At 42.4% G+C, this 12988-nt stretch overlaps 1 protein-coding gene across 1 annotated transcript in view; it reads left to right on the plus strand.

Moving 5' to 3' along the window:
- The first annotated feature begins 1504 nt into the window (after positions 1–1504).
- The window catches only part of LOC101993063 (serine/threonine-protein kinase TNNI3K), a 218983-nt gene continuing 207499 nt past the window's right edge, over positions 1505–12988 (plus strand). Inside the window, exons 1-3 of the mRNA XM_005357460.2 lie at positions 1505–1604; positions 2215–2323; positions 12599–12684. Coding sequence (XP_005357517.1) covers positions 1565–1604; positions 2215–2323; positions 12599–12684 — 235 coding nt within the window. The 5' untranslated portion in view covers positions 1505–1564. The remainder of the gene's footprint in view (positions 1605–2214; positions 2324–12598; positions 12685–12988) is intronic.

Consider the following 12988-nt stretch of genomic DNA (forward strand, 5'->3'; position numbering starts at 1 on the left):
TATCTCCCTGGGGAATGACTCCTAACGCACAGTGCGTGGTTTAAGACTGGGAAGTAGGAAGTACCAAAGAAGTCAGAAGCCTGGGCTGACGAATCTGAGAACGGCATATCCAAGGAAAGCTAAACTAAGTGAAGGGAATGGAGACTGAAAAAGAGCTCCATGGGGTCACTCAGCAAGCTGGATGGGAGCCGCACAGTGCTGGGAACAAGCGGGTAGGAATGACGGTGTCTGGATGTCAAAGAAACTGAAAATCAGTTTCAAGGTGGACAGAGGCCCCTGCATTGTATAAAGGATTCACATCCATGACAGACATGGACTGGCAAGGGGAGAGTTCTAACTAAAGGTAGACACATATACAAAGCCAGGTACTGTGTCTTCCAGATGGATTTCTTCAGTAGGGCAGTCCAACCCCTGGGCCATTTGTTTACTTTGCTAAGGAAGAGGAGTGCAGATTCCTTAATGCATCCAAGCATTTGTTTATGAAGAAAGAGTTACTTGAATATTTGGACACAGTAAATGTGAAATCCATACTTGATACATTAAAGCTATGTGTGATTTTCAAGACTAGAATTTATATCTTTTATACACAGTAAGATCAACTAGAAGAAATATATAGAAAATAGCCAATAAATCTTTTATGTTGTTTTCATTTATTTTACACCCCACGCTGGGTTCATTTATTTCCGTAGAAATGTGTATAGAAAAAGCAATGGCTTGAAACGAAGGGAAGGAGCGAGGAAGAACACCAAACACAGCACATTAGTAATGACACAGGGCTCACATGTCAGTGATGAGTCGTCCCAGTACTGACTTCAGACTCCACTAAGTGTTTGGAAAGGACATTGAAAAATCATCGTATGTGAACTCTGTTTTCTGCCTGGGAATGTATGATGAAATAAAATTGAAATGGCTAGCCCGAGAGGCTATCTCCTGATCTCAGTGTTCTTGCTGTAAATTGATATTTATAAAACTCTGTGTCTTTTTTCTTCTCTGTGGCTTAGGATAGGAACAAACAACTGAGATGTTCACATTGTGCGTCAGGCTCCAATCCCCACAAATAAAAACCTCACACCCAGGTCTCCCAGTCACAGTGCTCTTTGAGAGGAATTTCTGCTTTCTCTTTACACCATAATAACTGTTTTCCAGGTGCCGTTTTTGGCCCAGAAGAAAAGGACACCGAACTCTGCCTGGTTGGACTGAATCTCTTTCAGTGGTGCTCAGAAGTCACCAATCACCGCGTAGATTAATTCATTAAGAAAGCGGTCAACAAGGCAGGAGTGTGGGGACAGACAGCCCACTGATGGAGGCGAGTACCACAACGGAAACGTTTGCTGTTTGTCTTTCGTGGGGCTCCGGTTAAACAAACCCAGCCGCTCCCTCACCAACCCCCTCTTGAAGGTACATTCTGTTTTGCTCCCTGTCACCCTTGCATGACATTCCATTAGGCACTTGGCTTATTTTTAGCCAGACTATCAAAATATTTCAACTGGTTTGTGGCAGCACTAGGACTTGGAATCTTGTACCCTGAAGGACAGCACAGCAGAAAAGCACACACTTCTTCAAAATGGGGAATTACAAATCCAGACCGACGCAGACTTGCTCTGGTAACTATTCTGACTTTCATCGTGTTATGCTAACTGTCCTTGCTTTCTAACAGGCACCGTGATTCAACTGTAAGTACAGATGAGCAATAACTCACTGAGACGTATGCTTATTGGAACACAAAGAATATTAAGTGTTTAGATTATCAGACTTTACTCTTTTTCTCTGAAATATTATTGGCTGAAAGCAGAAAACTTCTTAAAATATTAGCTTAGTTCCTTGGTATAATATGGCAGAAAATTTTGGGATGCTATTGACTATAGATATTTTAGAATTATATCTTAAATATCTAGTATTTAAAAGTTAAAAGACACTGTCTAAGCATCAAGAGATTGCTACAATTAAAATGCAATAAAATCAAATGAAATAAGTCAAATATATTCTTTTATGTAAATATATTGTACAGTATCAAATGGGTTCTTAATTACTACAATCCCAGAGTGATTGCATTATAAACATAAACATCTGCATTAAACCCACAATCAGTCATTTAAATTAAGTATTGTAGAATTAAACATTAAAAAACAGTTTTGATTGCTTGTGTATTATGATCTGTGTCTATATTTTGCAAAACGCAATTATGAATCAATTCCATTTGTTTTTCTTTTCCAGATGAATGGAAGAAGAAAGTGAGTGAATCTTATGCTATTATAATAGAAAGATTGGAAGGTGACCTGCAGATCAAAGAAAACGAATTTAAGGAACTAAGGCACATCTTTGGGTAAAGTTGTCAGAAATTTTACTCTTTTGAATATGTGTCTTTAGTATTTATCTTGCTTTTAGGCATGCTGTTTGTGTAGATATAAAGCCTTAGATATAAGCATTCGAAGATAAGACTTAGATATAACCAGAATAACCTTCACAATGCTAGGCTGTCTGTTCATAAGTATTCATATGGCTCCCCAAATGGAAAGATCATGTCTCTGTAAAATATAACCGAGATTCGATCCTCAAAAAAGTTGCGGAGAAGGAGCTTGGGGGTCAGGCACTGAATATAGGCCATTTCTGTTCCAGGTAACCGGCTCCGGCATCAATCACTACATTCTTTAGCTTGCGCCACCAGCAAGCAGTACTGCTTATTTCCTGGGGTGGCTGAGACCCTCCGTGAGTCTTCATGGTCGGCAGACATTGAAGGCTGTCTCCCAGTGAGACTGATACTGCCCCCTTGGATTGTTGACATTGGAGGCTGTCTCTCGGTGGGGCTGAGTATTATTTTGCCCTCATAATCTTATAATGGGTTATATCAGTTTCTGTCCATAATAAAAAGAAAAATATCCCCAGCTTGGGACAGTGTCACAACCCTGTAACACACACAGTGTGTGGAAAAGAGGGCCAGGACCCTAATTTGCAGCAATAACCTTGTAGAGAAATTGAATGTGGTGCTGAGGAAGTGGGTGTCTCTCAGTGTAGCTGGCTCTCCAGCTGGTTTAGCTAGTGTTGCTATTTGCTGTGCTGACACATCATGACCAAGGCAGCTTGGGGAAGAAAGGGCTTATTTAACCCACAGTTCCATATAACATTGTATAATCAAAAGGCATCAAGGACAGGAAATCAAGCAGCGCAGGGACTTGAAGGTAGAAACTGATATAGAAGGCCATAGAGGGTACTGCTGACTGGTTTGCTTCCAAGGACTTGCTCAGCCCACATTCTTACACCCAGGACCACTTAGCCAGGGTTAACACCACTCACAATGAGCTGGGTCCTCCCCCCTCATCAACCTCTAATTAAGAAAATGCCCTACAGGCCTGCCTCTAGCCCATTATTACTGAGGCATTTACTCAGTTGAGGCTCTCTTCTCCTGAGGCTCTAGCCTGTGTCAAGTCAACATACAGCCAGCCAGCACACTGAGCAAAGAGAAGTCAGACCTGAGACAATCGTCTAAGTCCACTTCGGCAGTCATTCACATAGCACTCCTAGCAAAGACCATCCTCAATTTCATTTAGAAAACCAAAGTTGAGCAATGCCCAAATGGCATGTTTCTCAAAAGAAATTGCAAACATAGTAAGTGTTTCAGATAAAGTAAGTGTATGAGTGTAACATGGTGGGAAATGACGTCACCTACTTGTCCTCTCTTACATCTGAACTCCATCCACAGGACAGATAGGGCCTTGACAGGGTGCAGCTGGGAGGTTGACACTTGGTGTGAGAAACCCCTGAGGCACCACTTCCTCGCAGCTCTTGCTCCGGTGACAGGAAGCTTAGGAAATTCTCTTGGGGATGTGATGAGCAATTGGAAATAGCACATCCACGTATCCCTCTTTTATTTCACCAGAGGAGTGTAGGTATCTACCTTAGTCATAAGTTGTTCCCCGCTTACTGATTCCAAAAAGTATACTGACTAAGATGCGATCTATTGGAGGAATTCTTTTCGACTTTATGAACTCTAAATTGTCACTTACGTTTGATTAATGAACAGTTTTGCTTATGCAGAGGCTAGCCAGCAGAAACAATATGTCTTTTAAAGTATTTTACTTAACACATAGACTTGAAGGTTTTTCTCAGACTGCACTAGCTATATTTGCAGTTCCTGCTACAGCTGCCTCTTTGTAACCTTCCCGCTAAGTGCTGCAATTTGACCTTGTGAGTCATGAAGCCTGGGTGTGAGATGCAGAGGTCAGAGGTCAGTGTCAGTACCTCACGCACAACACAAGTGGTCTTCCCCATAGGCTATGGGTCGAGAATAGTAACAAACGAGACGTAGTCTTTGGCTATTATGAGTGTTAGAAGGTTCCTCAAAATGTACGTCGTATTTCTTGAGAGTGAGAATGACAGTTGGATGTTTTTTGGACCAGGTGTCCATTAGCCTTGTGCTGTGGGGTGAAGAGAGGAATGTCAGTCAGAAGGGGTGGCGTGAGGCTCCAGAGGGGATTGCGAAGACATGTTCATCTTAAAGTAGTGTTCAGCATCTGTGATGGAGTCCATGGGTCTATTTCTCATCAGAGGATACAAATCTGTATAGATAACTTCCAAGAATCTGAACATAGTCCTCAGACACAGTTGCAATGGAAACTCCTTGCCTGTGGTGAGGGACCAAGCAGAAAGTCAGGAGCTGGTGCAGTCCACGGAGTCAAGACAACCAGAGACAAACGAGAGTCGGTGTGTTATCTGATTCTGTCAGTGCAGACCGATCTTTCTGGGATGTCAGTTGTTTCCAGGGCTGAGTTCTGAGAACTTTCTTCTCTTTGGATTAAAATGACGGACGACAGGGAAGAAAAGGGGTCTACGCTGAGAGTATAAGTTGTCTTACTCTTGTCTCATCAACTAAAATGTTAGGGTCGTTGGGGAAAAGATACACCATCACACAGAATCATGATGAGAACGTGGGCAATAAGCGCATAGTGAGAGTCTTCACACCCCATCTCTACTTCTGGATTGTGCAACACATAGCTGTGGTGACAGCGACACCAGGTGCCTGACGTGTCTTTTGCTAAGATGCAGATTGCAAGCAGAGGAGGTTCCCTGTCTGTAGTGGCATTTCAGTCGTATCTTAGTAAATAAAGACTGCCTGAAGATCTGAAAGAAAAACAGTCCCATTGGTTAGCTTACAGACCAGATTACAATAATACGTACCTTTAATCCTAGCAGCCACAATGACACACATCTTTAATCCCAGTGGTGCACGCCTTTAATCCCAGCCCTAGAGAGGAATATAAGAAGTGGGGGAGACAGCTCTCAGATGCACAGTCTCATTCTGTGATTCCGGGAGGTCGGATCGCCATTTCAGACTGAGGTCGAGGTAAGAGCCAATGGCTGGTTGTTTTGCTTTTCTGACCGTCAGGTTGAACCTCAATTTCTCTCTCTGACTTTTTATTATTCATGCTTCACCTGTCCACAGAGGTGCAGTTAACACAGTCACAGGTGGAGTTCTCTGCTCAGTCTCTGTTCACTTGTCTATATGTCTACGGAATTATTGATAGGTGCTATTCCCATTTGTTTAGAGAATGTGAACTGCACCACGAACCTCTGTCCCTGTCAGATCAACTACATGATGACCCCGGCTTTTACCCACACTATAGTAAGGCATACAGGACTAAAGCTAACTCATTTTAAAACAAACAAACAAAGCGGTGCACTGTCCCTGAGTCTGCAGCAGTTTACAGTGGCATCAGTTTACTGAGAACTTGATGTGGGGGACGAAGGGAACAGAAATAGAATGTTCTTTCCTTTAACGCAAGGTCGCCTTCACTATAGCTTTGGGTAGGTGTTGAAGACATGAATAGGAGGCAGGAAAGAGATGAAGAAGTGTGTTCGTGTTCCATGTATTTCCTCTGATGCCTGTGATACCACAGTTACCAGTGAGTTCTCCAGGGTACCTTCAATCCATTTGTGGGTCAGACTCCTCTCCTCACTAGTGTATGCGGACACTAAAGATGCTTCTCTGCTTGTATGGCTCTTTACACTTGTATTTATAAACAATACTAGTACGTTAGCTCTAGAAAGATAAACTGAAGAGCTAGTGCCTGCCAGGCATGCCACTGAAGGGCCTTTGTTCTTTCAGATTCCATCCTCCTGGAATGCTGACTTCTGTGATTAAGGTTGGCAAGATAAATGAGCTAGGAGAGAGGAAATGGCGGCAGCATTGGGAAGTCCACTGCAATTCTAACAACACAATTACTCACCTAAATTAATAATGGGCACGTAATCTTTTAAGAAAAGTTTTATTCAAAATTTCAGCCATAATTTTCAGTTCCCATCCACTCTATTCAAATGTTTCTGTTTTGATACATGCAATTAAACATTTAAGATCTTGAAGTGATCACTGTTCATGGAAACACCTGCTTTCTCTCCTGTCAATTTTCCTAAAAGAGTCGCGTGTGTCACATTTCCTGACGAGCTGACATCGGCTGCATGTTCTAATGCCTTGGGCTCAATGTATTCTCTAATTTCTCCTTGCATTTTTATAAGATGCCTGCCCCTCACCAACAACAGCACATTCTAATCAGCTCATAGGGCTTCCTGGGGCTTGGATGGAACTCCTAATTAAGATTAAGTCATCCCCACGAATATTTTTCTAATAGTAAATTATTTCCTTAATTATTAAATAGGGTAGTTCTGTACCTAAAGGTTATTTTCTGCCTCGAAGCATAACGACTCTTTTCTTCGCCTTTAACTTTTATTCAGAAAAGTACGCAGTTGTGTGATCCAATTAAACATCTTATCCATGACCTCATCCTTTCAGAGACGTCTGACACAGCAGCCACATGTGAGAAATAATTAAAATGAGATGTCTGAAGGTTGGCCAATATAATATGTGGATGTACAAAACACCGAGTGAGGTGAATACATTTAAAAAATTAATTCACCTTCTCAAAAGTAGAGAAAAATCTAAGAACAGAGAGAGAGAGAGTGACCACCTTTCTCCTCTGATTCACAGGGCCTGCTGTTCCTTCTCATACATTGCTTTCCAAGTTCCACAGAGAAGTAGAAGCAGAAATCAACAATCAGATCTTACCCAACGAGTATCCCTGTGAATATCCACAAACATGTTTGTTAAATATCTTCCAAGTCAGTGCTCCAAACTTAATAGGAATTATCTCCACTCACCCCACCTGTTTCTCCCTGCTTAGCTTATGGAAAGTAGATTTCCAATAGTAGTGTTTTCTTACTATTCTTCTCATGTGATTTGTGAGATGTGGGAGGTCCTTTTGTATATGTGTTGTTTTTATTGGTTAACTAATAAAGATGCTTTGACCTATGGCAGGGCAAAATATAGCCAGGCTGGAAGGGACATATAGAGAGAGTAGGCGGGGTCAAAAAGACACCATGTAGCTGTCCAAGAAGCTAGAGGTAACAAAGCATGAGCCTCATGGTAAAATACAAAATAATAATAGAAATGGGCTAATTTAAGATGTAACAGCTGACTAGAAATATTCCTAAGGTATTGGCCAAGAAGTGTTGTAATTAATATAGTTTCTGTGTGAGTATTCGTGTCTAAGCCGTCAGGAACGAAAGAGCAATCTTTACCTACATTTGCGAATTGACTACAGCTTTCTCAGAGAAGGTGGAAATGCATTCAGGCCCTTTGGAAGCAGAAACAGTGACTGAGCTAGAGGGCAGGAGGCAGAAAGCAGCTAGACGTTAGATATTTCTGATAATAATCTTGTTGTAAGCTTTTGTGAGTTCCAAATGGGTTAGACTTTGTAGAACTTTGACCAGGAGCTGTTAGCAGTATCATTTTGCTAAAGTACTGATTTGGGCTAGTTTCAATGTCATTATTTAGTTTCACCCCTGAGGAGAAGGATTGGAAAAGGGATGGCAGAGATGGTATTGGCTAGGAGGGAGGAGGTGATGAGGGAAAGAGGGACAACAAGTCAGAGCATGTACCGTCACAAGGGATGGCAGAGATAGAGGTGGCTGAGGAGGGTGATTGGAAGGAAGAGGAACAGGAATAGGGAGGCTCCCTCAACTAACATGCAGAGAATTTGAGGTACAAATCTGTTTCAATGGGAATTTGTATCCCAGACTCTTTGTTTCTGGCACTGCTTGCTTTTGTTTTGTTTCTATTTTGTTGATAATTGACACAAACCCTACATTTCAGACAATCCTTTGAGTCTGCTTGGAAGACCGCATGGCTTCCCAAGGCTTCTTTATACCTTAAGAGATTTACTTCACCCTTCTTCTACAGGGTCCTCTTGCAGGATTAAGGAGCTGCTTATGGAGTGGCTAAATTGCACAGTTGGCTGTAGTTTGAAAGCTGCCTTGGGCCAGGAGGGACTTTCAGGAGACTGACTACAAGGGGCCTCTCCTCAGGCTACCTTCACGGTCTCTCTTCCTAGCTCCTCACACTCCTTGCCCCTGCTCACTGAACAAAAGGTTGCTTTGAACGTTTCATACCTGATCTCTTTCAAAATTCGATAGTATCATTATGAGCTTGTGTGGTTTTTTTTCATACCAAAGTAGCCTAAAATTGAGAGGAGAGAGAGAGATATAGAGAGAGAAACCTCTGTTTTACATGTCATTGGCATTTGAAAATTACAATTTACTGGAAGTAGCATTGTGACATTTCAATTTTCATATAAAAGTTTAAGCTGATTATAAGGTGTTCTTGCAGGAACATTGGCAGAGCGTTAAAGTTTCTTATGACTTGAAAACATACTGGAAGCAAGTGACTTAGTGAAGTTCCTATTGCTCTGATAGGCACACACCAAAAGTAAGTTGGAGAAAAAAGAGTCTATTTGTCTTAAATAATCTTGGTGGCAGACCAAGGCCAGGGTAGGAACTCAAGGCAGGATCCTGGCAGCAGGAACTGAAGCAGAGGACATGGAAGGGTGCTGCTTACTGGTTTGTTTTCCATGGCTTGCTCAGCCTGCTTTCTTATAGACCCCAGGGCCACTTGCCCATGAGTGGCACCACCCACATTGGGTTAGACCCTCCTAAATCCATCATAAGCCAAGAAAATGCCCTGCAAGCTTGGTCACTAGCTGTTTGACAGAAAGCATATCTCAGTTGGCATTTCTTTTTGCAGATAACTCTGGTTGTGTCAAGCTGACTGTGTGTGTGTGTGTATGTGCGTGTGTGTGTGTATCCACTTATAACACAATGCAAGTGAAATGAAAATATTTAAAAGTAGCAAGAGAAGAACCACACAAATTTTCAGAAATGAGGTAACGTTAACATTCTGCCCTTGGTTGGCTTCTAAACAGTGTATGGTATCAGTGTTGTACTTGAAACAAGGGTATTAGGTCAGACGCAGAGGAAGGCAGTGAGTGGCACTAAGGTGGCTGAAGACAGCCCAGCATAACAAAGGTCCACTCTCCCAAGTCATTAGCTTGGATCAGTCACTGTGCTTAGTAGAGTGTCTTAGAACACAGGTGCGGCTTTTTTTTTTTTTTTCAGAACTTAGGTCACACTGTCTGTGACTTTAAACCTCACATGTACTAGCTTTGCAAGTGAGGTAGACTAGATTTTCTTTTCTTTTTCTTTTTCCTTTTTTTCCCCTCCACTTGCCTCCCTTCCTCTCCCTCCTCCTCTACCCTCACCCATGAAGTGTGGGGGTCGTAGACTAGGTTTTCTGTTCTCTAAAAATATACAGGAACCATGTCCATCTGTGAAAAGGGAGGGGACCTGTGAAGATTCTGGTGCACAGCACTCCTTAAGCTCCGGGCTGTGAGGAGACTTCTTTCTTGGGTTTCCTTTACCCAGGAAACGATGCCACTGAGCAGGAATAGGGTGTTGGTGGGCTGGGGTGGGACTCTGCTAATGTATGGAACACCATAACTGGCCATCACCCCAAGAGCAGCAAGGGAGGATGGGTTTCTTCTGACCTAACCAAATGAACGTAACTTAAACAGGGATACTGAGAGAACAGTCAGCTTTGGAACACCTGGGTAATTGATAACTTCCCATGTATGTTGTTAAGATTATACAGCAATGGACCTGGGACTCTAACCAGAAGGTACTGGGACTTGCAACCAAGGCTGACCCTAAAGTTCCATTCACGGGACCCACAAACTTTAAAACTGCTTGTAGTTTGAACTAAGTATGTGAAAACACACACACCACTCACTGAAACATCTGCTTATTAGACCCTCAGTGATGTGGACAAGTTAAGAATGATGCAAGCCCAGAGACAAATAATCTCGGGGCATGTTCACTTCCCTAAAAAACACTTATTACCCTCCTTTGTATGTGACTGAAAATCTTTGTGATCTTTAAGCTGGGAGTTTTCAACCACCCAAAAGGGTAAGAATGTGGTCAGATAATGTCTGAGTAGTCCCTTCCCACTGTACCCCAATGCTGTAACCCACCTACCTAAGGTTGTAATCTGCCTACCCAATATTTCACTAATGTGTTTAAAAGGGCCTTGAGTTATGATTTTCTCCTGTTACTATAAAAAGCTTTATCAAATTTCTATTATGCTGTAGCATGGAGATTTGGGCTAACCTAAATCTTTGTTTCCAGGCCATGTTCATTCATTTTTGACTCCAATTAGCTGTCCCTTATCCCCTTTGAGGATAGCGTGTGTGGTTTTCTGCCTTCACTTCTACACACACGCAGCCACAACAAGTACAATACATACATGCAAATATAATAGAGAGTTAATTTATAATTAAACCTACTAGCTGTTGATGTTTACAAAATGGGAAAACTTATTTTTTCCGTGTAGGAAAGCCTTAAAAGGATGGGCATGTCACAGTTCCTGAGAGCTGAAATGAACAGCAAACAAAAAGCCACGCCTACTGGAAGGATTCTATAGTGACGTCTGACTGGTCAAATCTTATCTGCTTGTTAAGTGTTGGCTATTGCAGGTCCAGAACCATATCATCTTGGGTTACAAGTAGTCCCCTTACTAGCCACTTAGTGACCACCTTCTGCGTTTGACCTAATGTCCTTATAATTACAAGTAAAACCTTTAGCATATATTAGCTCAATAGGCCAGTAGCTTTCACCAACCTAACGCTAAGACTACCATCCGATACAGCGGGAACCTATGGCAGAGACTGCCCCACTTCTCTGCGTCCTCTATGCCCACCAAGGTCTTGAGTCAACAAAATGACTTAGGGATCTGGAGAGCAAGTTTAGTGTTAATGCACACACTGCTCATACTGGAGACTCAAGTGCATTTTTCTGCACCTCAGGCCCGCTTGCAGCCACCTGTAACTACAGGTGAGATGGATTTGAGGCCCCTTCTGCACTCATGGGCACATACCTACACACAGAAACACAAAACCCAAAATTTACAAAGTAATGCTGAAATATTTTACTACATGATCTGACCTATGACCTTTGCATTGTTTTGAGATTATAAAAACTCCCATCTGACTTCCACTTTCGGATATAAAATGTGGAGTAATTTCCCAGGCTGTGGACCCTGCACTTGGCTCGGAACTAACCACCTCCTCCTCCCTTGAGCAAGGACAAGCTCCTGTGAGCTGAATGCATTTCTAGTGTGGGCAGTGGAGCCTGCTTTGTCAGTCAGGAGAATATCCCCTCGTCTACAAAAACAGACCACAGGGCTCAGAGTTGCTAATTAAAGCCTTTCTTGGGGCCTCTCAAGGTTTCTGGATTTAAAGCCCTTCTCTTTTTAGCAGCACCCTGGAGAATAGAATTTTTTTCTATTTCAAAATTCCAATAGCCTTTGAAGTTCTTAACTGGGAGCCTTGATGCAAATAGTCCAAGTTTATTAAGTCTTTCAAGTCTAAGTGCTTTAAAGGTGATGGGAATCCCTGGCTCTCCCACCGGAGATCAGGCATTTCTCTAACGCTGCTAAGATTAAAATAGGCCCAAGGCCCCTTGAAGCCGGCCCAGAGGCCAAGGACATGATCTCATTTCTACTGAAAAATGTCCTGGGAGTGCCAAGGACCTGAAGAGGTCAAGAATTTTAGCTCTAACTTCCTGTTGAAAGGGTACCTATGGCTTTCAGGGTCCTCTAGGGGGCAAAGTCTTTGATAGTATAAAGGCAAGGAATTCATTAAAGCCCTCATCCTCTCCTCAGCAGCCTTCAGAGCACCTCCCCAGGTGTCAGACCTCCCTGATCTGAGGACGCTGACCCGGTCAGAGTACAAGGGAAGTTGGCTGCAGGCAGAAATTGTCATACATTTGGCTTATAATCTTTTTCTTCCGCCCTCTTATCACACACAGCACAACCTTTTCTCTCTCCCTCCTCTCCCCTCCCTTCCTTCCTCCTCTCTTCCTTTTGTCGATATCTTAATTTTTCTACAAATATAATATGAATGTTTAATTGTGAAGGATATAATTTTACTTTTAGATGTACGTATTTTCCTTATAATGGGCTTGATAAAATTAAATTATGTATTTATGTAATTATATTAATATATTAGAACCCAGAGTATATGTGCAAGTCTTTAACTTGATCCCTTCAACGATTAATATCATTTTTATCAAGTTTTAGTTCTTGGTATGAAGGATTCGCAATTCTCCTAGCAGCAAAGTCATATAACAAAATACATTTCCGAATTTATAGACTGGTATTTAGTTCTCAAACAAATGGCAGATGCTGAGACAAGCTTCTGATTGCTTGTCATTGCTGTTTCAGGTCTGACGAAGCCTTCCGAGAAGTCAGTCTGAACTACCGCACCGAGAGCGGGCTGTCCCTGCTGCACCTGTGTTGTGTTTGTGGCGGTAAGTGCCTGAAACAGGTTTAAACCAGATCTATGCCCACGTGGTAGGGCACATGAGGTGTGCTGAGTGACCAGCAGAAGGACCCTATCAGACTCCATTTCTCTCTGGCTTCCCTCCCAGGGTCTTGGTGACATTCCCAGGAGTGGTGACCCTTGAGGTTCCCACTCTGCATCTCTGAATTTCTAATCTTTTTTTTTTTTTCTTCCTAAACTAAGTAACTTGCTTTGCCTGGAAATCAACAAATGTTTTTTAATAATAGGCAGCCAGTCAGGGTCAGGGATTGGGTTTAATGGAGGGGCCCTTA

This window comes from Microtus ochrogaster, chromosome 21 (assembly GCF_000317375.1).
Source record: "Microtus ochrogaster isolate Prairie Vole_2 chromosome 21, MicOch1.0, whole genome shotgun sequence".
NCBI classification, from domain to species: Eukaryota; Metazoa; Chordata; class Mammalia; order Rodentia; family Cricetidae; genus Microtus; species Microtus ochrogaster.